Below are 24,978 nucleotides of genomic sequence, written 5' to 3'. Positions count from 1 at the left end.
ACTCATTAATATCAAAGCTGAATGTTTTTGGAAGTAGTTTTTAGTTTGTTTTTAGTTTTAGCTATTTTAGGGGGATATCTGTGTGTGCAGGTGACTATTACTGTGCATAATTATTAGGCAACTTAACAAAAAACAAATATATACCCATTTCAATTATTTCTTTTCACCAGTGAAACCAATATAACATCTCCACATTCACAAATATACGTTTCTGACATTCAAAAACAAAACAAAAACAAATCAGCGACCAATATAGCCACCTTTCTTTGCAAGGACACTCAAAAGCCTGCCATCCATGGATTCTGTCAGTGTTTTGATCTGTTCACCATCAACATTGCGTGCAGCAGCAACCACAGCCTCCCAGACACTGTTCAGAGAGGTGTACTGTTTTCCCTCCTTGTAAATCTCACATTTGATGATGGACCACAGGTTCTCAATGGGGTTCAGATCAGGTGAACAAGGAGGCCATGTCATTAGTTTTTCTTCTTTTATACCCTTTCTTGCCAGCCACGCTGTGGAGTACTTGGACGCGTGTGATGGAGCATTGTCCTGCATGAAAATCATGTTTTTCTTGAAGGATGCAGACTTCTTCCTGTACCACTGCTTGAAGAAGGTGTCTTCCAGAAACTGGCAGTAGGACTGGGAGTTGAGCTTGACTCCATCCTCAACCCGAAAAGGCCCCACAAGCTCATCTTTGATGATACCAGCCCAAACCAGTACTCCACCTCCACCTTGCTGGCATCTGAGTCGGACTGGAGCTCTCTGCCCTTTACCAATCCAGCCACGGGCCCATCCATCTGGCCCATCAAGACTCACTCTCATTTCATCAGTCCATAAAACCTTAGAAAAACCAGTCTTGAGATATTTCTTGGCCCAGTCTTGACGTTTCAGCTTGTGTGTCTTGTTCAGTGGTGGTCGTCTTTCAGCCTTTCTTACCTTGGCCATGTCTCTGAGTATTGCACACCTTGTGCTTTTGGGCACTCCAGTGATGTTGCAGCTCTGAAATATGGCCAAACTGGTGGCAAGTGGCATCTTGGCAGCTGCACGCTTGACTTTTCTCAGTTCATGGGCAGTTATTTGGCGCCTTGGTTTTTCCACACGCTTCTTGCGACCCTGTTGACTATTTTGAATGAAACGCTTGATTGTTTGATGATCACGCTTCAGAAGCTTTGCAATTTTGAGACTGCTGCATCCCTCTGCAAGATATCTCACTATTTTTGACTTTTCTGAGCCTGTCAAGTCCTTCTTTTGACCCATTTTGCCAAAGGAAAGGACGTTGCCTAATAATTATGCACACTTGATATAGGGTGTTGATGTCATTAGACCACACCCCTTCTCATTACAGAGATGCACATCACCTAATATGCTTAATTGATAGTAGGCTTTCGACCCTATACAGCTTGGAGTAAGACAACATGCATGAAGAGGATGATGTGGACAAAATACTCATTTGCCTAATAATTCTGCACTCCCTGTAGTTATAGATATTATCTGGGAAAGGTAATGAGAAGAAAAAATACCATGTTTACAACTAGAACAATTGTAGCTTGAATTGTAACAGTACTGCACTACTGCTTCAATACATTACTATACTAAAGCAATGAAAGTGCCATGATGCTTTGTGATACTCAAATTTAAAGCAAATGTATTTTTTGTGTTTTTGGTAATTTTTGAACTGTTTACACAGTTCAGGATTACATGGGGAGTGGATCTTCTGGGTAATTTCCCGTTATTGCACCCAATTTCAGAAAAGCTGTGGCTACCACTTGGACCTGTTCTGGGTAGGTGTGCTGATGGCTGTGTGTTCTTTCATGGGCATGCCATGGTATGTAGCAGCCACTGTCATCTCCATTGCTCATATCGACTCACTGAAGATGGAGAGTGAATCTAGTGCCCCTGGAGAGCAACCACAGTTCCTTGGAGTCAGGTGGGACCCCCCCCAGAAAAAAAAAGCTAACCATCATACCATCATCAGCTTGGTGTTCTGAACCGTTGCATGCTCATAGGCTGGTAATATATCAATTGGGGGACAAAGTGGGGGGAATAAATTCTATAAAACGTATTTTTGGAACCAGAGGAGTGTCCCCTGCTGGCGTAAGGAAGGCTTAAGATGGTGAAAAGTGAAAATGCTTACTTCACTTTTGAGATCTTAAAGATAGACTGCATAGAAAAGAGAGTCCTTATTTCAGATTAAGGTCTGTTTGTTTTCTGATTGCCTAAATCATCTTTTTGTGTGGACCTAGAATAAAGTTTTATGCTATGTTTTGATTCTTCACTTCCAGAGAGCAGAGGTTGACAGGCATTTTGGTGTTTGTCCTAACAGGACTCTCAGTCTTTCTTGCCCCTATACTTCAGGTAAGTTCGTAGATGAGACTGATGTGGTGTCAGTAGAAAGTTTATATTGGTTTTATTTTAAAATGTATGTTCTGTTCAATTCAGTACATCCCCATGCCTGTCCTTTATGGAGTCTTCCTCTACATGGGAGTGGCTTCACTGAGTGGCATCCAGGTATACTACAAAAAAATACATATATATATTTTTTTTTCTCCATATTTTTCTTCATGGAAACTATAATCTATATGCCAATATATATGAAAAGAAAATGGTGCATAGATGAAAAATCAGACACAAGCAGAAAACAGGAATAACAAAAATCCAGTCTTTTTCAGTGTAAACATATTCATTTTCAAACACCATGTGTTTTTTCTCAGAGGGCCAGATTGTACAAGCTTAAGGAAATGAATGAGTTTATAATAACATATAATATAATATAATTGACAGATCAATTAAAGCACTTAAACTCAATTCAGTTTTATTTATATAGCACCAAATCACAACAAGAGTTGCTTCAAGGTTCTTTATATTATAAGGTAAAGACCCTACAATATTAGAGAGAAAACAGAAAGAATGGATAGGATTGGATCCATCAAGACTAAGTATCTGGTTATACAGTATGTTTCTAAGATTTTTAGGGCTGAGTAAAATTACCTCAGTTTTATCTGAATTTTGAAGTAAAAAATTAGATCATCATCAATGAGTCTTTATATTTTTAAGATATTTCTGCAGGTTAACCATTTGGTGTGTTTCATCTGGCTTTATGTATAGACAATGCTATGGTATCATCTGTGTAGCAGTGAAATTGTATGTTATGCCTTCTAATGATACTGCCTAGGGGAAGCATATATAATGTGCACATGATATGCAGTCCTTGCACTGAACCCTGTGGAACATATGGCATAGAAATAGAATATTTAACAGTATTCTCTGAAATTCCTCATTTCTCTTATCACTTCCTAATAACATTTAAATTTACTCTATTAGTTCTCTGTTCTCTATTAATCAGCTATGTGCGACAGGCCTTCAAAGACGGCAGTAATTAAACCGTTACTTGAAAAGCCATTATCACTTGACACAGATGTCTAAGCTAATTAAAGGTCAATCTCAAATCTCTGAAAAAATCTTCAACTGCAGAGTAATGGTTTATTTAAAGAGTTTCAGTCAAGTTTAGGAGTTCATCAAATTAAATTAACAGTGTTAGTGAAGGTTAGAAGTGATCTGATGGCCTTTGATGGTGGAATCATCTCTACTTGTCCTGCCACACCTCAGCACAGTGTTCGATGCAGTTGACCTTAATATTTTATTAAAGCAATTAGAGCATGTTGTAGGCATTAAAGATAGCGGTTTGAATCATATCAAATTAGAATCTGCAAATTGAAATGTAATAGATTCCAATGTGTTCATGTAAATGGAGAGTCCTCTTTACACACTGAGGTTAATTGTGGAGTTCCACAGGGTTCCTTGCTAGGACCAATTCTGTTTACATTATACAAGTTTAACTTAGGCAGCAACATTAGAAGATATAGGAATGGAATATATGGAATAATTGGAATTTTTCATTTCTGGTAATTTCCTGGATGACACAATGTTCTGCTTCATCTCTAAAACACTAAATAAAAGAATACCTTAAAATATTTTCTCGATTTCTTTGTTCCAGTTCTGGGAGCGCATCAAGCTGTATCTAATGCCGCCCAAACACCAGCCAGACTTCTCCTTCCTGCGTCATGTCCCTATGAGACGCGTCCACCTTTTCACCCTAGTCCAGATTGTGTGTCTGGCTGTTCTCTGGATCCTTAAGTCTACATTTCTGGCCATCATCTTCCCAGTAATGGTGAGGGTGTTCTGTGTTCTTCTGTTTAGGTAAATGAACTGATTCTTACATAGCATCATTCTATGCTCCCAGAACACTCAAAGCACTGTATACAACTCCTCATTCACCCATTCACACAAGCACTTCTTCTATGCTTACATGCTTTCCATCTACTAATCACGCACATTCATACTCTGATGGAATCGTCAAAGAGCAACTTGGGGTTTGTATCTTGTCCGAGGATATGTGGGATTCAGACTGGAACAGCCACGGATGGAACCATCAGCCTTCCGATCAGTAGATGATCTGCTATACTTACTGAGCTACAGGAACAATTTATCAAACTAAACTACCAAGAAGGGTCATTGTATAGCTATTAAACTAAAAATTATTCCGGCTAAATGTAAAACTACACGGATTAAACTGTCTGGCACGTTGTCTGACGTGAACGAAAAAATATGTCAAAACAGATGCTTTTCTATCATCATTTACTCAAAAAGCAGAAAGCAGGAATTACAGTTGTACTGAAAAAAGGTTACATTCCGGTTATGATGCAGCTAATAACTTTAGCTTGATTTAAATAATATTCAATGACCTTTAAGAATGTCCTATTGACTTATTTTATTGGTCCTGTTTGGAACCTTTTGTAAATTTCCATGTTTTACCCTCCAAAATAACTAAAGTTATCAACAGGTTACAAAGAAGCAAAAGCTTTGACATTTTCCTATAAAGTATCTATGCAGAAGTGAGAAAAGTGCATGCTTTTGTCACATAAGTACAAATAAAGCTTTATGAACACTCATTAGTCACCTTTTTTCACTCACTACGTGTTTTATTCACCACTCTCCATCTTTAGCTAGACTGGTTGCCATAGTGTTTCTTTTTGTACTGGCTTCCTCCCCTCACCCCTGGAAATGTGACAAGCATATTTGTTATGTGCTTGTTCAAACAGTATCACACATTCAAAAACATTAAAATGCTGCTTCTAGTGATGAAACTTTTTGTTAAATTTTGAAGAGGACAGCTAGAAAAACTGCCTTATTTTCTACTCTAAAGCTTTGTAGTTTTTTCTTTTCATTTCTTTTTTCAGATTTTCTGTCTACTCTGATATGGCAAAGAGTAGACAGGAAACCTGACAGAGATATTGATTTGATTTTAAAACACATTTATTCACTTAATAGTGATCCATATAAACATTCAGCTCAAATCGACACATTCCTAAATAAAAGTTCAGAATTATTTAATGTAAACAGACTACCTTTATAGTCCCAAAAATTTTGAAAAACCTCCAGCTCATCCATTTTGAAATAATACTTATATTCCAACATCACTCTTGAAAAGCTGCACACAGTCAGAATTTCTGTTAAGTCTAATTGTTGAATGTTGCCATTGTGTTTCTTAAATTTGTAAAGTCGTAGTTTAAGCAGTAGGATCAAAGCCATTCCTTTGATCCTGACCACCTCTCCAACCACTCTGTGCTGGGGGAGGTTTTATTGTAGATACATCCTATCTGAAAGATCTGTTTCTTTTGATGTAAGCTTCCTGGGTTTACGACCCTTTGGTCATCAGGAGGTCTGACACACACACACACACACACACACACACACACACTCTTACAGAAGTTAGGACCAAGGGGGCGTGGCTTTGTTCTGACGTGTTTTGTGTGAACTGTCCCTCAATAAAAGGTAGCAGGAGGAGGTCAGATCTGGGGGTCATTTTCATGGTGGACACAGACGAGGCCTCCCTTGCGCAAATAATCGATCGATCGACTGTCTTGTTTTCTTCATGATGAATAAGTCTCTAGAATTAGCGGGGCTTGTGGAAACACAGACCCAACAATTTCGTCCATTATCAATCTAATATTTTCTACTCAAGTAAATTGCCAAATTGTATTGACCCTGGAAAAAATTAATCAGTCGTCCTTTTTTTCTTCTTTCTTTTGTCATATGAAAGCCTGAAGATAAAACACTGTTTTGTAAAATATTCTCCAAATGATTCCCAAATACAACTAAGCACTGAAAATAAATCCATTAAACATTGTACAAAACAATGAAAAATGTAATGTTGCTTGTAGAAGTTGGTTTTTGTCACATCAAAACCAACTTTAAAAGGATCTCTCCAAGGCGTATCATTTTTACTTGTTAACTTGCTTTATTAAGAAATGTTCTAGAGCAGACTCGAACCCAGGCCCCTCTATTTCAGAAAGTCTGCTACTGAGCCACTGGGCCTCATTCACTGATATGGTAATAATAATTGTATTAGTAGTAGTACAACTCTCTTCAATTATGTATTATTTATATAGCGGCGATTTACAACAATGACAAGATAATGTTAATCTACCTGGTTTTGTAGATTCTCGGTCTCATGGTTGTACGGAAGCTGCTGGATTTGATGTTCTCGCAACATGATTTGGCCTGGCTGGATGATATCCTGCCAGACAAAGACAAGAAGAAGAAGGAAGATGAGAAGAAGAAGAAGAAAGACAAGAAAGCACCAGAGCCTGAGAGTGATGAGGAGGTGAGGAAATGCACTATTTGTCAAGTGTGGATCTGTCTTTCTTAGTATTAACTGTGTATTTAAGTGTGTGTCACTCCATTGCTGTGGTTGTGTCGATCCTGGGTTTATTTTCTCTAACTAATACTGTATGTTTCTCCTCTCCCACAGTGTTGCTGAAAGGCACTTCATTCCCTCTTACTACAGTCTTCCTGTCTGTCCATCATCTTCTCAGTACATCTTTCACCTCTCCCACTTTGTTCCAACCTTTAGAAACAGCGTGTGTGCTTATGTGTACCCTTTGTATTTATGCTTCATCCAAGTCTTTGTCCATACTAAAAGGGTTGCTTGACAGCTGTGTAGAAGCACAAGTGATGCCCACTGATGGCTTTAAAGGATAAGCTTGGTGTTATTGATCAAATTTTTATTAGTAATTATAGCTTGGTCACTATCAGCAGTATTAACTTTGCCCAGTTCACTGAAACACTGACATTCTTGTCTCATAAGCCTCTGCTATTCACGCGTGGGGGAGATGTTTTCCTGAATTGTGCAACACAGTTAATAAACTACACTCTTCAGTTCAGTCAGAAACCCAGCACAGACCAAAGTGATCATCCATGAAAATAGACATGAAAGGAAGTGGAGGAGCAGGAGTGGATGTGGGTTGCAAAGCAGCTTGTTGCGGCTGAAGGAACTGAAATGGCCCCATCTGAGATTTGAAAATCTGTGGAAGGGTATATGCTCAACCATCAGCTGATGTGGGCTGGAGTTGAGATCCAATTATGGCCGAGTTAGAATACAAATAGAATAGAAATATCCTTTATTGTCGCTCATTAGGGAAATTCAGGTGTTCAGCAGCAAAGTAACAGGCAGATGGAGCATGCAGATTCAAAAAGAATTTACAACATGAAAACATGAATTTAAAAAATGTAATCTCTAGCGATGAGAGCCGTTCCTTCTTCTGAATGTTGGAACACTGTGCCTCTGTAAGTTCACCATATATATATGCATATATATACATATACATATATATTTCTCATCAGTGTGTCCTGGTTTTCCAACACCTAACACCTTGGCGCCTCTGCTGGAATCTCCAACAATTAACTTATGGAATCCAACCTTTCGAACTACTCATCTTGCAGAGTGCTGGAGACTGACCCAGATTGCCTCCAGGCATCCCAATTAAGTGCCCACTCCCCACCTCTCTCTCTCTCTCTCCCACTCTCTCTCTCTTAATATCTAGTCAACTAAGTGCATGTTTACATGAGATTCACTGATCTTCAACCCCACCTTATTCCCTCTTTCTATTTCTCTCTTTTAACATGGAAAATTTCATTACATTTGAACATTCAGTCACATGTGAATAGGCTTCAGTTAAGATTTCATTAGCACATTCACTTTAGCATAGTCCCTTTTAATTCAAATATGTTTCTCTTTAAAACTCTGTGTTTGTCAGTCACAGTTTACTCTATAGAATAAATACAACCCCCTTTCTCACTAAATAGAACACTTTATAAGTCAGGCATTAAGAGTGTTGTGTCTTGTGTGTGCTCTCATTTACTCACACACGGACTCACTCTCATATTTCTCAAGGCCATTTCTATACAGGCTTTCAACTCATTATTTTCCCTTTTTTTTTTTTTTTAACTTTCTATTCCTATTAATCATCTTTAGGCAAACTCAATTGTCTTTATATTTACTGATTGTGTTCTGATCATTATTGTGCATAATTAACTATCAGCAAATTCACATACGAATCATAATTCTGTGTTTACCCCTCACAACATTTAAAACTATGTTCTTGATGAAAAATATAATGATGGGTTGATGACATAGTGGTTATCTTCTCAAACTCAAACTTGAATAAAAAAGTTGATGATGGATCATGTCTACACACACAAAATCTAGACACCAGATTCAGTTCAATAATTAGACATCTCTCTACTAAGATACTGATCAGACTTATTGCTTTGATTTAGCTTTGATTAACAATAAAACTGATCTATTTACTAGCAGATAAGGAAAAGTTCTGTTTTAGGAGTTTGGCCATTTTCAACACCGTTTTAACACATAAGGCTGGGTGTCAAATCCTTTTATCCCCGGCTACTACTCCACATTATGTGGATTGTGCGTGCGTGCAAAAGAACCCCCCCCCCCTTGTCCCTGCGGGCAGTCTATCCTTCAAGCTCGGCAATACCTCCTACGACCATATTGAGACTAACCAGCTGATCTGCTCCACAGCAGCAGTGATCAGTGAGGTGCTTGGCTGCAAGATAAACAGCCACAAAGAGCAGTAGAAGGAGACCAAAGGCCATGGAGGGAAGTTAGCTAACTATCAGAGTAGCAGAAAGGTGCCTAAGAAGTACAGCAAGCTCGCCATACCTCAGGCCTTGGAAACTTCAATCCCATAGCACAAGTTACCATCAAGTGCGGGATCTACCAAGGACATACTCTGTCCCCACTGCTGTTCTGCATAGGCCGGAACCCCCTCAGTGAGATCACTGACAAGACTGGCTACAGGTACCAACTACGGAATGGAGCAGTGATCTACATGGAAGACAAAACGCTATATGCCCAGAGTGAATGTGACTTCGATTCACTGATCCACACCACCAGGATGCAAAGAGGCATACTGAGATTGTACACTAAGTGGAAGCAAGGAGGCCAGGGACTAGTGAGTATCAGAACCACAGTCCAGGATGAGACAATGAACATTCACAAGTATTTCAGGAAGATGGCCTTGACTAACCATGTTCTCAGTCTGCCGCCTCAGACAGCAGAAACCCAAGAAAGAGGAGCAAGAGAGGAAACCATCATGGAAGGAGAGGCCCCTTCGCAGTGTGTACCACTGACAGATAGAGGAACTGGCTGACATCCAGAAAACCTACCAGTGGTTGGACAAAGCTGGACAAAAGACAGCATAGACACACCGATCATGATAGCACAAGCTCTAAGTACAAGCTCCATAGAGTCTGGGGTCTATCACGCAAGGCAAGACCTTAGGTGCAGGTTCTGTAAAGATGCCCCTGAGACATAACAGCAGGGCGCAAGATGTTTGTAGGCAGGGCATACATGGAAGGCCAGGACCAAGTGGCTGGCATAATATACAGAAACATTTGAGCTGAGTATGGCCTGGAAGGTAGACATGGGAGGTCATTAGGGTGGTCGAGAATGACCAAGTTAAGATACTGTGGGACTTCCAAATACAGACGGACAAAATGGTGATGGCTAACCAACCGGACATAGCAGTGGTGGACAGCAGAGGAAGATGGCCATAGTGATAGACTTAGTGATACCAAATGACAGCAACAGCAGGGAGAAGGAACATGAGGCTGGAGAGGTACCAAGGGCTCAGAGAAGAGCTCAAGAAGATGTGGAGGGTGAAAGTAACAGTGGTCCCAGTGGTAATCGGAGCACTCGGGGGAGTGACCCTCAGGCTAGGTGAGTCGCTCCATCAGATCCCAGGAACAACATCCTGTCCAGAAGATCGCAGTCCCAGGGACATCAAAGATACTGCACAGGACCCTCAAGCTCCTAGGCTGCTCCTAAGCTGCTAGAGTACCTAATCTTGAAGGATATAACATCCAATTTTTCCTGTTTTTTACAGAATATTATGTACTTTAATATCTCACTGCACTCAGAAATGAAAGCTTAATACAAATAAGCAATTGCGATTTAAAAAAGAAATGATGGAATAAATTATCAGACCAAAATGTATTCTAAACTTTGGACTCAGTAGTAGTAGCCACCTTTGCCAGATATAACAGCTGAACACATCTGTGGCATTCTTCCTACAATAGAAATCAAATATTCTTCAGAAAGTTCTACACATATCTGTTGCACAAGTTCCTTTTGCAACCTTCATGTGTGGCACATGAAGGTTGCTTTGCTTTCACTCTACTGTCCAGTTCATCCCAAACCAACTCAATGGGGTTTACGTATGGAGTCTGTGCTGTTCACTCCATGTTTGTGAACTTACAATCTTCTTCTTTTTTTGCGGTTCTGTTCAGTTCTGGCATAGCTTAGACTTGTGTTTTGGGTCATTATCTTGTTGTCCAACTAGGCGTATACCAGAGGGTATTGCATTACGCTGCAGAATGCTGTGGTAGCTGTTTTGGTTCAGGGTGCCCCTCAACAACCCTAGATCCAGTAAAACAGCTCCAGACCATCACACTTCCTCCTCCATGTTTTAAAGTTGAGTTCGCACACTGTGGAACCATCCTTTTGGCTACTTAATGGATGTATCGGAGAGCAGCTTGGGGTTAGTACCTTGCCCAAGGATACTTGGCATGCAGACTGGAGCAGCCAGGTCCCAGCCTGATGACAGTCTTGGGTGGAGAGTCCCTCATTCAGGCACAGGTGGAGGGAGGTAAACTGATGTTAATCAGGTTGTCAACCAGGATTCCAAGAATAATAACGGTAGTAACCACTGAACTGTATTCTATCAACAGAATTCTGACATAGTTTCCTGGTTGCTCTAGGTGGCAGATTTCTGTGTGTCGAGGGCTGTGGCAATGGCGTTCTCTGTCGATCTGTTTGTGCTGTAGGCAAACTGATGACAGTCTAGGTTTTGTGGGAGGGAGGCCTTTATTTGTTGCAGGATCAGCCTCTCGAAGCATTTAGTGACTGCAGACATTAAGGTGATAGGTCTGAGACACTTTAAGGTAGATGACTTGTTAACAGGAGTGATGGTTGCTGCTGTATGCTGGTGTACCTGGGTTTTAAGGTCTCTAATAAAAACATCAAGTCTTATCCTTTAAGATTCTAATTTCTCCTGCATGCCAACTGCTTCCTCTTTTTGTCACTTAGCCTGACAGCTCTGCAAACCCTCCAGTGAAGATTCACATGGAGACCACAAAGCCCCACTCAAAGTCAGACCTTTCCCAAAATAACTCTCCCACCCAAAGCCTATCCTCAGATTGTGAGTACACTAATCATTTCTATTACCTATGTGTCAGCATAATTTATGTTGTAAATATTCAGTGTTATTAACTAACACAGATGAGGTGCAAACAGCATTCGATCTTGTTTGTGACATTGGATCTTTTGTAGATTTCACTTTGACTGTTGAAGTAATGCACAGTATCTGCCAGTTTTCAGTGAATGTACTTAATAATTTCTCGTGTTTCTGTGTTTGTATTTATGTTATGTGTTTACATGCCTGTGTATGCTTGTTTGGTGTTGTTTTGTGCATATGTTCTCTGTCCATATGTGTGCATGTGGCTTCTTACAGGAGACGAACCCTTACTCAACAGTCACATCTGATCAAAATGAGCTAGACCACAGGTACTGTGTGCTGAAATTGCACGTGCCCTACAGTGATCTGATATATTCACCTGACAGGAACATTGGGGACAAAACTGTTATTTCCAGACCACAAAACACAGTTATAAATAAGAAACACACATTTCATTGAATTATCAGCTTCTGTATTGTATTTCTATCCCTAGTATGTAGGGTGATGATTTAGATGATCATAGACTTAGACATTTTTATTTGTAGAGCTTATGTTTGAAAGCTTGTGATGTCTCTGTATTGGAAAGATATAGAGTATACAGACAATGGAGTATATAGATAATGGAGATGTAATCCAGTGCACTTTCATAGAAACTGTATAGTGCAGTGTATGAAACTGTTATTTTAATTGTTATTATTATTATTTTTATTTCTATGTAGATCTGTATGTTTGGTATTTGACAGCTATCTCCATTACTGTAAGTTTGTCATTTTGTTAACAGCAAGAAGTTATAAGCAAAACGTGTGTTGTCAACTGTGACATTTTGATACCAATAGGAGTGAAATCGGAGCCATTGGTACTATGTGACAATTGTTTTATAGCTTTGTTCTGATTCCTGCTATAAATACTGTTCGTAACTTTGTGACTGCAAAAATTATTATTATTTTTTATTTTACTATTTTCATTGAATTTTAGCCCAGTTTTCCCAAAGTTGTATAACACTTAAAAGAAATCAGTCTTCAAAAACAAAATAAGTTAAAGTTACTTGTTGTACAATGGTGCATTGAAATTATTTTAAACTCTTCAAAACTAATTAAGACCAGAAGATGAAGAAATGACCATTATGACTTTATTCCCCCCCCCCCAAAAAAAAATCTATCTACTGTAATGTGAAAAATCTCGAGCCACCCCTCATTTCTTTACATTTTGTTAGAAAACTGGGAAAGGGGTGCAGTGCTTTATTCAAACATGTGCAAACATGAATGGAAATTAAAGCCACCGAGGCAGCTTTCAGTTATTTAGTTAAGTGTCATAGAGAAAACTTCTAAAGGCATCTTGAAGGACATTCAAAGGTCTTCTTTGGACCTTTCTGCCTTTTGTTCTATTCTCAAGACTATCCCACGCTGCTTCAATCATGTTACACAGATTTTATGCCAGATACACCTTCTGGTACAATCCTGCCATTTATCGGGGATTGTGACCCCCAGAGACTGTGTTTGTGTCTCTTTCCAAAATCACTCCAAGGATCCTGTAAGGCCACAAAAACTATTTCAAGATACCATGTAGTAAACTGATAATCCTTGGTGGTGAGATTTCTTCTTTAATCCTGCAAACCATAGCTATAAAAATTCAATTTAGGATGTTTTAATCTGAATCCGTAAATACCCCAAACATTTGAAGCCAATTTGAGAATGGACCTCCATCTTAACATGTTTTTCCTTTAAGTATGATCTTAACAGGTGTATCTGAATCATGTTGAAGTCTGGGATAAAAAAATGTAACTTAAAAAAAAAAACCACACACTTCACCTTCACTAATGCAAAACCGATTACATTTTTAAATAGATGCAACTCAAAGGTTCAGTTATAAATCTTGTTTATGTGCACATGACACTCCGTTTAGCTCAAACTAGTAGTCTGATACAACAGTCCTGCAATCTTTTCTCAGAGTTTTGTGATGAAGTGAAGCTTTTGACTGAATATGCATCCACACAGCTCAGTCCACTTGGCCTGATGTCATTAGCCATTTCAAATATGTTAAAAACGGTCCATTTTAGCTCCAATAACATGATCCCCCAGCTGTCACAATAAACATTTAGGAAGCATTTAGGAATCTGTGAGGATTTACGAGATCCAGCTGATTAGAAGTTAGCAGAAAATTAGTTATACAGTTGGTATTTATATATATAATTTTGCGACTGAAATCTTTTTTGAAAAAAGTATGTGCAACATGCTGTACTGTAACTTTGGATTCAAATGTAAGAAATAAACAACAAAAACTAAACTAAAAAACAGCAGTGATGTTTTGAGGGTTAGTGACATTTAGACTATTAGACTTTAGAAACCAATGGAGGATGTCACAATAGCTATATCCATCTTTTATAATGAAAGAACAGAAAGACAGACAAGCTTTTTTTCCCTGTTTTTTAAAAAATAAAATTATTATCATCATTCATGCCTTAGCAATGGCTTTCTTGCTGCAACTCATTGTTATGTGTGGCTGTGTGCAGACAGGAATAGGACCCAAGGTGCAGACTCCGGAGACAGTCGTGAACTCAAAACAGCTTTAATGTAAAACTCAAAATATAACATAACTGGAAAAAATCAAAATAAACTTAAACCAGAGGACTGACAGAACACACAGCTAGGTAAACGGTAGATCACAACACAGACACAAAGAAACACAGGGCTCAAATACACAGAGGGAGCAATCAGGGAATGGGTAACAGGAGGGAAACACAGCTGGGGCAAATCAGGCCTAACGAGACAAGGGGAAGCAAAACCAGACACATTAACATCAGACATGGACTTTCAAAGTAAAACAGGAAACCTAACACAGACTCACAGGCAGGCACTATAACAAAGGGAACAGAGACATGGGACCAGGGCAGACACAGACACTGACTGGACGTGGGAATACAGCAGACAGGGGAGACAGCAACTAAGGAACACAGACAGAAAACCAGAACACTAAAACTCTAACCAAACCCCACCCAGAGAACCTTAACTAAGAATAATCCTAAAACCCGTAAAGCAAAGCTAGAATATAATGAAATAACAAAATCAAAGAACCAAAAAACACAAAACACTGGGTCAACGACCCAGGGACCCTAACACTCATCCTGTCAAATCTGCAGCTCAAAGTCTTCTCTTCACAGTTGAAACAGACTTGCTTAATACAACCAATACTAAGCTGTGCTTTGAAGCTGTTGTCATGTGAGCTGCCTATCAGGCAAGCCGTTAACTCTCAGAAACTTGTCCTCTGATTCAGTTATGTCTTCGGGTCTGCAAGACCTCTTCCTGTTTGAGTTTGCCCCAGTTCCTGAGTGCCTTTTGATGGTGAAGGAAACTGTACTCACTGACACCTTAACTTTCTTTGCAATTTCTCTGTAGGAAAGACCTACATTTTTAACTGTTAGTGTTTAAGTGATGGTCTGTCTCGCTTCCATTGTTTATGGCCTTTTTCTCGCAATTTTTGTAGCAACACACTACTTTCTGAAGTAGAATACTGTTCTACTGATGCTCATGAGGGTACGGTACCACAGTGTGTTTCAACACTGCTTTTATGCAGACAGAGAGAGTTGTAAGTATTCCAGAAAAGTGGAACACCAAATTTCAAAGTTTGATCAACCTCCATTGCTGCAGAACAGCTTTAAATTGTTAACCCATTTTGCGTTCCCTGAACACATATGGAATTATGCAGTAAACAAAAAAATGTAAAATAACTCAAAACATGTTTAATATTTTAGATTCTTCAAAATAGCCACCATTTCCTGGGGCTGGTGACTTGGATGAATTCATCCTCAAAAGCAAAGAGGACTCTTAGATTTCCTTTCCTGGAGCAGTCCGCATGTGAGCCAGTTTCATCATAGTGCTTGATGGTTTTCACCACTGCACTCTTTAAAATAACTAGGGCTGTCAAATGATTAAAATTTTTAATCAGATTAATCACAGCCTAAAAATTTATTAATCATGATTAATCGCACTCGAAATATGACCAAAATGCGTGCAAACATACGGACAGATAGCGGATTTTTACACACTTGTTAGTGTTATTTAATGCTAAGACCACGCTGAGTGGCCTGCGTTCACTCAGCGTGGTCTGACGTAGGCTGGGTGTTGTGCTGGAAGCGAATTAATCACAGCCTAAAAATTTATTAATCGCAACTCGAAATATATGTGTATATGTGTATATATATGTAAAAATCGGGACAGATAGTGGTTTTTAACACACTTGTTTGTTTTATTTATTATTAATTGTGAGTACAAGCAGTACAAGCAGAACAGGGCTTCAAATAATTGTGAGGGATTTTTACTGAATGTTTTCCACCCGTTTAAATCTAGCACATTGTTTTATCCATATACATCTTCAAGTTCACAGAACATAGGCCTAATTCAACAGGCAAAATAGAAAAAATCTCCAATCATCCTTTTGGGTAAGGTAGATTAGTGCAAAAAAATATGAACAACAGTGAAAAGTATTGTTTAAATCACATTCAACCATAGAACAAGCTCTAAACACACGGTCCTCTGGTCTACTCATCCTTCAGCCAGTTGCTGAGACAAACCAACTTGTCCACGTTCTCTGAGTGCAGAGCAGACCTCTTCTTGTTCACAATGTGCCCTGCTACAGAGAACAGCCTCTCACAGGGCACTGTGGAGGCAGGAGTGGCCAGGTATCTGCGAGCAAGGCGGGCCAGCTGGCTGTGGGCTCCTGCATGAGCTGCCCACCACTGTAAGGGACAGTCCTCTAAGGCAGTGCAGGGCTCTGCTCTGTAGCGCTGTATGGCTCTGTCCTGCTGTACCTCCTCCTCTGACTCAGAGTCAGAGTCCATCTGCAGCAGGCTCAGCCTCTTCTTGGCTGGACCTTCTTCTGCAGTGTGTGATCTTCTAGGAGAGTCTTCATGCAGCATGCCTGCCAGTGTGGTCCACACTGCTTCTCTGTCAGTCTTGGGCACACTGCGTAGGTCTTTAAAACGTGGGTCCAGTGCAGTTGCGATCTGGAGCCATGCATAGTTGGTATGTTCCTGGCGGGAAGCAAGGTCTTCCTTAAACTTCTCTTTAAACCTCACCACATATGCAGGGTCCTCATCAGTTACTTCCATGACACGGCGCAGGTGGCAGAAGGCTGGTAGAACTACAGAGCAGGAGACGTAGGCCTCTCCTCCCAGCAGTTCAGTCACATATCTGCAGTGGAATACACACACACACACACACACACACACACACACACACACACACACACACACACACACACACACACACAGATAAGACAGCAAATTAAAAAAAGCTTTTTAATACTAGGTAATATTAATAAAATATTTGATTTCATTTATTTTTTAAATAAGACATTTTCATAATAACAAAACTGATTTAAGATGTATGTTTGATACATTTAATCTAAACCTACAATTATGGTCACAATGACAGGCTCACCTGCAGGGCTCTAGAAGTGTCTCCAGTCTCTGGAGTTTGTCCCACTCTGGAGGTGTCAGGAGGACAAGTTTATGCTTTTGTTTATCCAGAGTCGCGGTTACTGCAGTTTGGTTGCGGATCAAGCGCTTCACCATCTCCAGCGTGGAGTTCCAGCGCATAGGCACGTCCTGGGCCAACGGCTCCTGCTTGCGCCCCAGTGACACCTGCTCTGCGTTCAGCTGTGCTGTGTTTGCTGGGCTGTGCTTAAAATGGCCAACAATTTTGCGGCATTTGGCCAGCGCAGTGACAAAGCCACTGTCTGCGAGACTCACTGTGATGCATCTCTGTAGAATGTGCGCGGTACACGGCATGTGATTGAATGGCATGATGCGAGCCGCGGCGATCATATTGCGCGCACTGTCCGTGCCTACTGTTGTCACCTTCTCCTCAATTCTCCACAGTCTGGAACTGCTCTGCACAAGCCTCCGCAAAGTGCCGCTCTTCCGTTTTCATTATAGTCAGCGCAAAGGATGTCAGACCCCAGGCTTCAGTGATTAAATGCGCAGTAACTCCCAGGTAATTGTCATTACTCAATGATGTCCAGTGGTCTCCTGTCAGAGCCACGCATTCTGTGTGAACTAAAGCCTCTTCTTTTTTCTTTTTCTCCGTTTCATACAGTTCGTGGATTCGAATTGTTATTGTGCTTCTCGCTGGGGGTTTGTAGGACGCGTCCTGAGATGCAACCTTTAAAACATCCGCAAAGCCCTTGTCCTCCACAATGCTTAGCGGTCTGCAGTCCTTTGCTATCCATTTGGCTATATTGTCGGTCAGTTTGTCCAAAGAAGACTTACCGAGTGGCCTGCGTTCACTAAGAGTGGTCTGACGCAGGCCGGGTGAAGCTGCTGCCCCGACAAACGCGTGTTTGGCATTAAGGTGGTATTTTAAGGTCGAATTTGAACGGTGAAATTGAAACTCTTTACTACAGTGAGTGCAAATTACAACGCGTTTGTTTATTGTCCCATCTATGTTCTTCTTGTATTTAAATTCCCCATCCAGAAGGCCATCCGCTTCCTGCTTCTCCATTTTCAGTGGCGCGGTAAACAAATCAACTGGAATTATGGGAGCGACTTATCTGCGTGTTGCGCTAAATAGTTAAATATTCTAACGTAATTAATTCCAAAATTTAATTATCGCAATTAACGCGTTAATTTCGACAGCTATAAAAATAACATAACATAATAATAAAATAATAACTCAAAACATCTTTTATATTTTAGATCCTTTTAGTTTTAGCAATTTTCTGGACTGACTGTCCTTCAGTTCTTAAAGTTACGATGGACTGGCTTTTCTTTTTACTTAGCTAAATGGTTCTTGCCATGATGTTTTGAGTTATTTTACACTTCTTTTGTTTACTACATAATTCCATATCTGTTCATTCACAGTTTTGACGCCTTCAGTGAAAATCTACAATGTAAATAGTCATGAAAATAAAGAAAAAACAATAAATGACAATGTGTCCAAACATTTGACTAGTAATATATCTTATATTATAAAGGTTTCAATCAATATATTCATTGTTCATTCTATATATTCAGACTCTTTAAAAATAATGTATATATTTAAAATTTTCCTAAATGGCATTCCAAATATATATATATATATATATATATATATATATATATATATATATATATATATATATATATATATATATATATATATATATATATATACCATCGTGGAACGATAGGCACGGCATGTACCACCAGCAGATAAATGAAGTGGCTGACATCATGAAGTCCTACCAGTGGCTGGACTGAAAGACAGCACAGAGGCACTAACCATGCTAGCACAGGAACAAGCTCTGAGCACAAGATCCACAGAGCCTGGGGTCTATCACATGCACACCATGCCATGCAGGGCAACACCATAACCAAGTGGCTGGCATAATATACAGAAACAAGTTCCAAGGTCAAAATAGGAAGCGCCCCCTATGGTGGTCGAGAATGACCAAGCTAAGATCTGGTGGGACTTCCATATACAGACAGATAAAATGGTGATAGCTAACCAACCGGGCATAGTAGTGGTAGAAAACCAGAGAAAGATGGGAGGTAGTGATAGATGTAGCGATACCGAATGAAAGCAATATTAGGAAGAAGGAACACGAGAAGCTGAAGAAGTACCAAGGGCTCAGAGCTTGAGAAGATGTGGAGGCTGAAGGTAACAGTGGTCCCAGTGGTAATTGGAGCACTAGGTGTGAGTGGCTCCTGCAGATCCCAGGAACAACATCCGAGATCTCTGTCCAGAAGAGCGCAGTCCTAGGAACAGCTAAGATACTGTGCAGGACCCTCAAGCTCCCAGGCCTCTTGTAGAGAACAAGCAGGGGCGAGAGGGTAATATATAACTAGGAATTCCTTAATTTCTTTTTTTATGAAATTGAAAACTCAATTGCAAGTTTCAGGTCAATCAATCAAACATGAAGTTTATTATATAAATTATGGTCAATATTGGACTCACAAAAATTATCGAGCATAAACTCATTGACCGATTTGATCAGTTTCAAGTTGACAGCTAATGAGCCTGAGTCCTGAGTTTCACTGTCAGATCTACCCATTGCTCTTTGTTTCCAGCTTCAAAACACCAGATGGTTATGCCAAAAACACTCACATTCAAGTTTTCTGGCAGGATGTAGCCGCTGTGGCACAGAGTAATCACCAGTTGTTGACACAGTGGCTATGACCTGTGGAAAGCAAAGCCTCTTGAGGACATGGAGCAAAACAGAAATATCAAAAGTGAAAAGAGCAACAGCACATGAAAACCCTCAACACTCCAACTTATTAAACACTGCCTCTCAGTGGTTAAACCTTTGGTTACATTTTGCAGAGGGTAACTGCCAACCACTGTAGAGAAATATATTTAAAGCTTTGTTTTCTGGTACTAATAAAAATATGTTTTAGCCAGAAATTATAAAATGAATGATACCCTTAAAGACAATATAATGAAATACATAACAGAAGGATGATTTGTTGCAGGACTGCTGGTTCAGTTTGAGGTCTGATTTCCTAATAAATTGAAAAATTGGAAACTGTGAAAGTCATGGAGAGTAAAAGTGTTCCATCACCACTGTTCCTCAGCATCACTCTGCACCTGAAGATCTCCTGTCCCCCCTCACGTGCCGACTCTGAACTCAGCCTCAGCCCTCCTCTGCAACACCCACAACACCAGCCTGTGCCCAGGGTCAGCATCCGTGTGGAGTCCGATTGCGAGGAGTCTGGCTTCCACTTCAGACAGCAGCAGCACAACTTCTACCCGTCTGATGACTGGCCACTGCCTAAAATGGAGAAAGAATCTTGCAAGAAAAAGCAAGATCACTTTCACAACTCCTGTGCTGAAACCATTTTGTAAAAACAAACAATGTTGAAAGGTGCAAAGTGTTGCTTACTGATCACAGATCATGTCTAACATCGTTTAAGTGGGGTTTTTTGTAATTATCAGCTCTCAGGTCTGCTTTGGAAACCAGCTTCTTGTAGTTCCAACGAGAAAAACCAAAGCATATTAATGAATGCACAATCCCTCTCTGAAGCAATTAGATAACTGATAAATGAGGCAGTTTAATAGGTCAGTGTATTTGATGAGTGGTCATGATCTACATGTTTATGCGCATTTCTGATGTAAAACCCTGATCTAAAAAATTAAAAAAGAAACATCCATTTAAAAGCTTTTGGTTTGTTTTTGTCATAACAGCGTTCATGCAATTCATTTTCTTGTCAGGAAATGCTTTCCCCGGAGTTTCCCTACTTGTATTTAGAATAAATGATACTTAATGTACTGTATTAATGCTTTCTGTAATATAAATATGAAATCTCAATTTTTAAAGCAAATGATAGCATGCGGCGGAGTGTTCATTAAATTTGAAAATACATCTTGGCCTTCTAATCACAGCTAATGAAAGAGTCAGTTCAATGCAATGGCATGCTATCTACAACACCAGTAGATGCCTTATTTGACCCATTACATTTTCTGAAGCAGTTTTAGCTCATGTATGAATCTGTGATGTACCTTCCTGAACCTTCCAGTTCAGTGGTACAAAAAAAAATCCCAGTGGAAGGTTCAGAAGTGACAGAATCTAAATTTTAGACAACCAAACCTGTGAACTTTCAGTTTTAGTTAACGTAAAATTTACAAATGGTAAACTTTATTGGAATTTTATTTTTAATGAATTGAGACATAGAATGAGGAGTACTTTGGACTAGAGATGGCACGATACCACTTTTTTAATGTCTGATGCCGATACCGATATCATAAATTTGGATATCTGCCGATACTGATATGAATCCGATATAGTGTGTTTTTTAATCAATAAAACAGTTTTTTAATATCTTGCAGCATTTTGTATAAGTTCATACTCAAGTTTAAATAAACAACAACACTAAAGCTATTCTGTTATACCTGTGTGTAAAAAGTACACTGCACCCAAAATACTTCATAGTTCAGCAATACTGATCAATCTAATAAACTTAAACCTACACCATCCTTCCTATTCTGGTATTTTAAAAAGTACTTAGCAGAAATATTAAGCAACCTAACTAATAGGGTTGCAAACTCCCAGCAAAGAAAAATAGGGAACCACCCCCCACCCTCCACCTCATGATGCTTAATCGACATAGTCAACTTTAATTTGATGCAGTGTGGGAAAAAAATGCACAGAATTAAATTATTTTTCAAGAATAATTTAATAGATTCAACATCTTTCTTCAACAGAATTGCAGACTGCACAGATGGTACCTTCCCAAAGGAAAAAGTACTATAGCTTATTAGGGTATATTAGACTTAACCCTTTAAGACCTACCATAGAACCGTCCGCCAGAGCTTACTTTATATTTTTACATGCTGTAGTGCCATTTTTGGGAGCATTTCAAGTTGCTATACATCAATACAACTGTTATAGCCCATATTTTAATAATATGTATGCATTAAGTCCATTGTAAATACATTAATTGCAAAACAGTGCAATAAACTACAAAAAAAAAATCGTTTTTGGTTTTTTTTGCATATATTTCTACTTGGAGAAATTTAAGAGGTTTATCCCTCAAAACTTAAAATACAAAAAAGTTGCAAAAAATAGTTTACAACAACAGGAAATTTATTTTGAGTGTCTTCATAGTTTTAGTTTTGAGATACACCAATTTTTTATATACTGCAGGAAAAACGAAAAACAATCCTATGATTGAAAACAGCATGTGCATCAAAATAAACCATTTTAAGCAGTGCAATTTGAGTTCTAAGCATCCCAGCAACTATTCAGAAAAACATAAAGTCAAACATATAACTTATAAAAACACCAGTATAGGCTTTTAAGGCCTACAAATAAAAAACTACATTTTCCGCGAAAATGACGTCACTTCCGGTTTCGGGCAGGAAATGGCGGACATGCTATCGTTCATGCTGACGTCTGTTTCAATGTGAGAAGTGTTACGAACAGTTGATCGGATCGGCAAAGCCTGTTTCTGGAATATTATGTTTTTGTTCCTGCAAGCGCTTTTTATGCAATTTTTGCAAAGCTTTATGTGGAAGGAAACCGTGACATAGGACAAGCTGATGGCATAAGATGTAAGTACAACTCCTCCGGTTTCATATGCAAAAAAAAATATTGCGCTAGCTTATGTGGTTCCGGTTCTACAGGGATTTAAAAATAGTTACGCAAAACAGAGCGTGCCCAGTCTGACCGGCTTTAAAGGGTTAACAGTTACTATATACAGTAATGGACTTCTATACATTTTACATCAGATTAAAACTTTGTAAGATTCAGATAATTATTTATTAAAAGCTAGACATTTTAAATGAGAATAAGAAAGAAAAGTATGTCTTTGTGCCCCCTTTTCCCTGTTAATGCCCTATTTAATTAATTAATTAAGTTAATGCCCTGGCTAAACTTTGCTAGATCCGCCCCTGCACAGTTACCAGCCGTCAGCTACGTAGAAAAAGATCCTGGTGTAGAGAGTAATATTAATATAAATTCTAACAACAGCTTATCAAGCTTAAACGTGCTGCTGTTATTCAGCAGTTGGTTTCCTCTTTCTGAGGTGCTTTTTTGATATTTAATGGATCGGATTACATGTTTTATTTCTCTCCGATATCCGATCCAGTAATTTACGTCAGTATCAGACCGATACCAATACGTAATATCGGATCGGTCCATTTCTACTTTGGACACTGGAATAGGCACACATCTCTTTCTCTAGGTAGAGGCTGGACTCCTTCTGCATGTTGTAGTCAGAAAGGGTTCAGGAATGCAAAGATGATGCTGTGCTGGTCAGGATCTTAGCCTTCAAGTTCTCAACATTCCAGGGTGACTGTTTTGCCAGTCTTTACAAAGATCTGCATCTTTTTCACTGATAACACTCAAACTTGCTCTCAGTCTGTCCTTTCTACACTGATTATTTTACATTTTATCAAAATCACTTTAACCAAAACCATTAAAACCACAAAACTGCAATTTTGAGTGCATTTACACGGTTTGCAGTTTTTAATGCAGTTTTGGAAAAAGAAATACAGTTTCGTGAAAGTAATTTAGTCGGTGAGGAAACTGCCAGACAGTTTTCAGGAAAGATTAAAAAAAATATTATCAAGAATGTAGTCAATGATGAAACCGAAATCTGCATTATTAATTTGAAATGCAAGCTTGTCTTGACCCGTAAAAAACAAATACACATTTCTACTCAGAAATTATTTTACTAGCATTTTATAATGTGACTGCAAGAGGCCCTGCAAAAAGTAAGACCTGCATTAACTTCAGTCACATTGCCTACCTGCCTTGCATTATTTGGTAAAGTGGTTTAGTAGAAGTTAAGGGCATGACTAAAGTAATGTTCAATTACTGTATATTTGAACATTAGATGGGTTTAGCTCTGGTGAATAAAAAGTTTTGCTGTTTACTCTTGCAGGGTCATGTCCTATGTTCCCAGCCGTCTTTAGCGGCACATATAGTCATTTTTTTTTATTCATTTTCAACAAGTTAGGTAGAAATCGACCTGATTTGTTACCATGTTCAAAATATTGCAAGCAGGTCTTTGTAATAAGAATTGAAGATTTTTTATTAATAATTTCATTTATTTCTAGTTTTGCTTTACATATTTTGTTCAGCATTTTCTGTTCCAGGGAGGACACATTCATCTAAAGATTTGATTGATTGATTGATTTCTTCTAACTCCTGAATATATTTATTTTCTCTTTTGTTTTTATGTGATGAGAATTAATTTTTTTTTTTACCTCTTATCACAGCTTTCCCTGCTTCTCAAAGAACAGATGCTAATGTTCCAGACAGGTCATTGTAGTCTAAATATAAAACTCACTCTTTTTTAAATTTTTAATAAATATCTTTAAGCAATGGTGTATTAAATCTCCAATTTTTACTTGGCAGAATGTTCTTCTTACATATTAGAATTAAAGATACAGGAGCATGATCGCTGACAGCTGTAGGGTGTATCTCAGTGTATAAAATATCTCTCAACAGTGAGCTGCTGACTAGGAAATAATCCAGATGAGAGTAAGAGTGATGCACATGTGAGTAGAAAGTATATTCCCTACGAATGGGGTGAAGAGAGCGCCATGCATTGCAAAGTCCGAAATGGCTCATGTACTGTTTAACTATATTTGTGTACTGCCAATTGCGCTGTACTAAGCCTGTCTATTTCTTCATTTATTCCAAAGAGTGTAGGTCACCCCCAAGAACAAGTGAGCAATGTAGGTGTTAACAGAGTGCAGTAACAAAAAAAAAGTGTGGAACATTGAGGGGTTATGTTTTTGATAACAATTTATGGGTGCTGAAATATGAAAACTCTGCTACACAAGTAGGTATTTGTAATTTAAATTCACTGAGATAAAATTTCTTGTGTGTTATGGATTATAGCTGTTGATATTCCAGACACCTATTGCTGTTGATTCCATATTTTTGATATGAGTTCCTG

At 39.0% G+C, this 24,978-nt stretch overlaps 2 protein-coding genes across 2 annotated transcripts in view; one reads left to right on the top strand and one right to left on the bottom strand.

The window, feature by feature from the left end:
• Positions 1 to 20,416, top strand: part of slc4a5b (solute carrier family 4 member 5b) — a 60,468-nt gene extending 40,052 nt beyond the window's left edge. The window contains exons 20-26 of the mRNA XM_085358678.1: positions 1,749 to 1,927; positions 2,283 to 2,355; positions 2,440 to 2,508; positions 3,995 to 4,168; positions 6,500 to 6,664; positions 11,874 to 11,926; positions 20,146 to 20,416. Coding sequence (XP_085214804.1) covers positions 1,749 to 1,927; positions 2,283 to 2,355; positions 2,440 to 2,508; positions 3,995 to 4,168; positions 6,500 to 6,664; positions 11,874 to 11,926; positions 20,146 to 20,416 — 984 coding nt within the window. The remainder of the gene's footprint in view (positions 1 to 1,748; positions 1,928 to 2,282; positions 2,356 to 2,439; positions 2,509 to 3,994; positions 4,169 to 6,499; positions 6,665 to 11,873; positions 11,927 to 20,145) is intronic.
• On the bottom strand, positions 16,132 to 17,433 carry LOC146629530 (E3 SUMO-protein ligase ZBED1-like). The gene is made up of 2 exons (XM_085358917.1): positions 17,033 to 17,433; positions 16,132 to 16,783 (listed from the first exon to the last, which is right to left on the bottom strand). Exons 1-2 carry the CDS (start codon positions 17,416 to 17,418, stop codon positions 16,132 to 16,134), a joined length of 1,038 nt encoding a protein of 345 aa, XP_085215043.1. The 5' UTR covers positions 17,419 to 17,433.
• Positions 20,417 to 24,978: the final 4,562 nt, after the last annotated feature.

This window comes from Diplotaxodon limnothrissa, linkage group LG7, assembly GCF_057381915.1.
Source record: "Diplotaxodon limnothrissa isolate DT_005_m linkage group LG7, D_limnothrissa_male_GT1.1, whole genome shotgun sequence".
In the NCBI taxonomy this organism is placed as follows: Eukaryota; Metazoa; Chordata; class Actinopteri; order Cichliformes; family Cichlidae; genus Diplotaxodon; species Diplotaxodon limnothrissa.
The sequence above is the reverse complement of the archived record's forward strand: the minus strand, read 5'-3'. Positions and strand labels throughout refer to the sequence as shown.

Bases quoted from the DNA above. Each gene is read 5' to 3' on its own strand.
- LOC146629530 (XM_085358917.1), bottom strand. From the start codon at position 17,418: ATGATCGCCGCGGCTCGCATCATGCCATTCAATCACATGCCGTGTACC. The intron at 16,784-17,032 runs GTGAGCCTGTCA...ATTCCACTGCAG, and splicing joins ACACTTCTAGAGCCCTGCAG to ATATGTGACTGAACTGCTGG.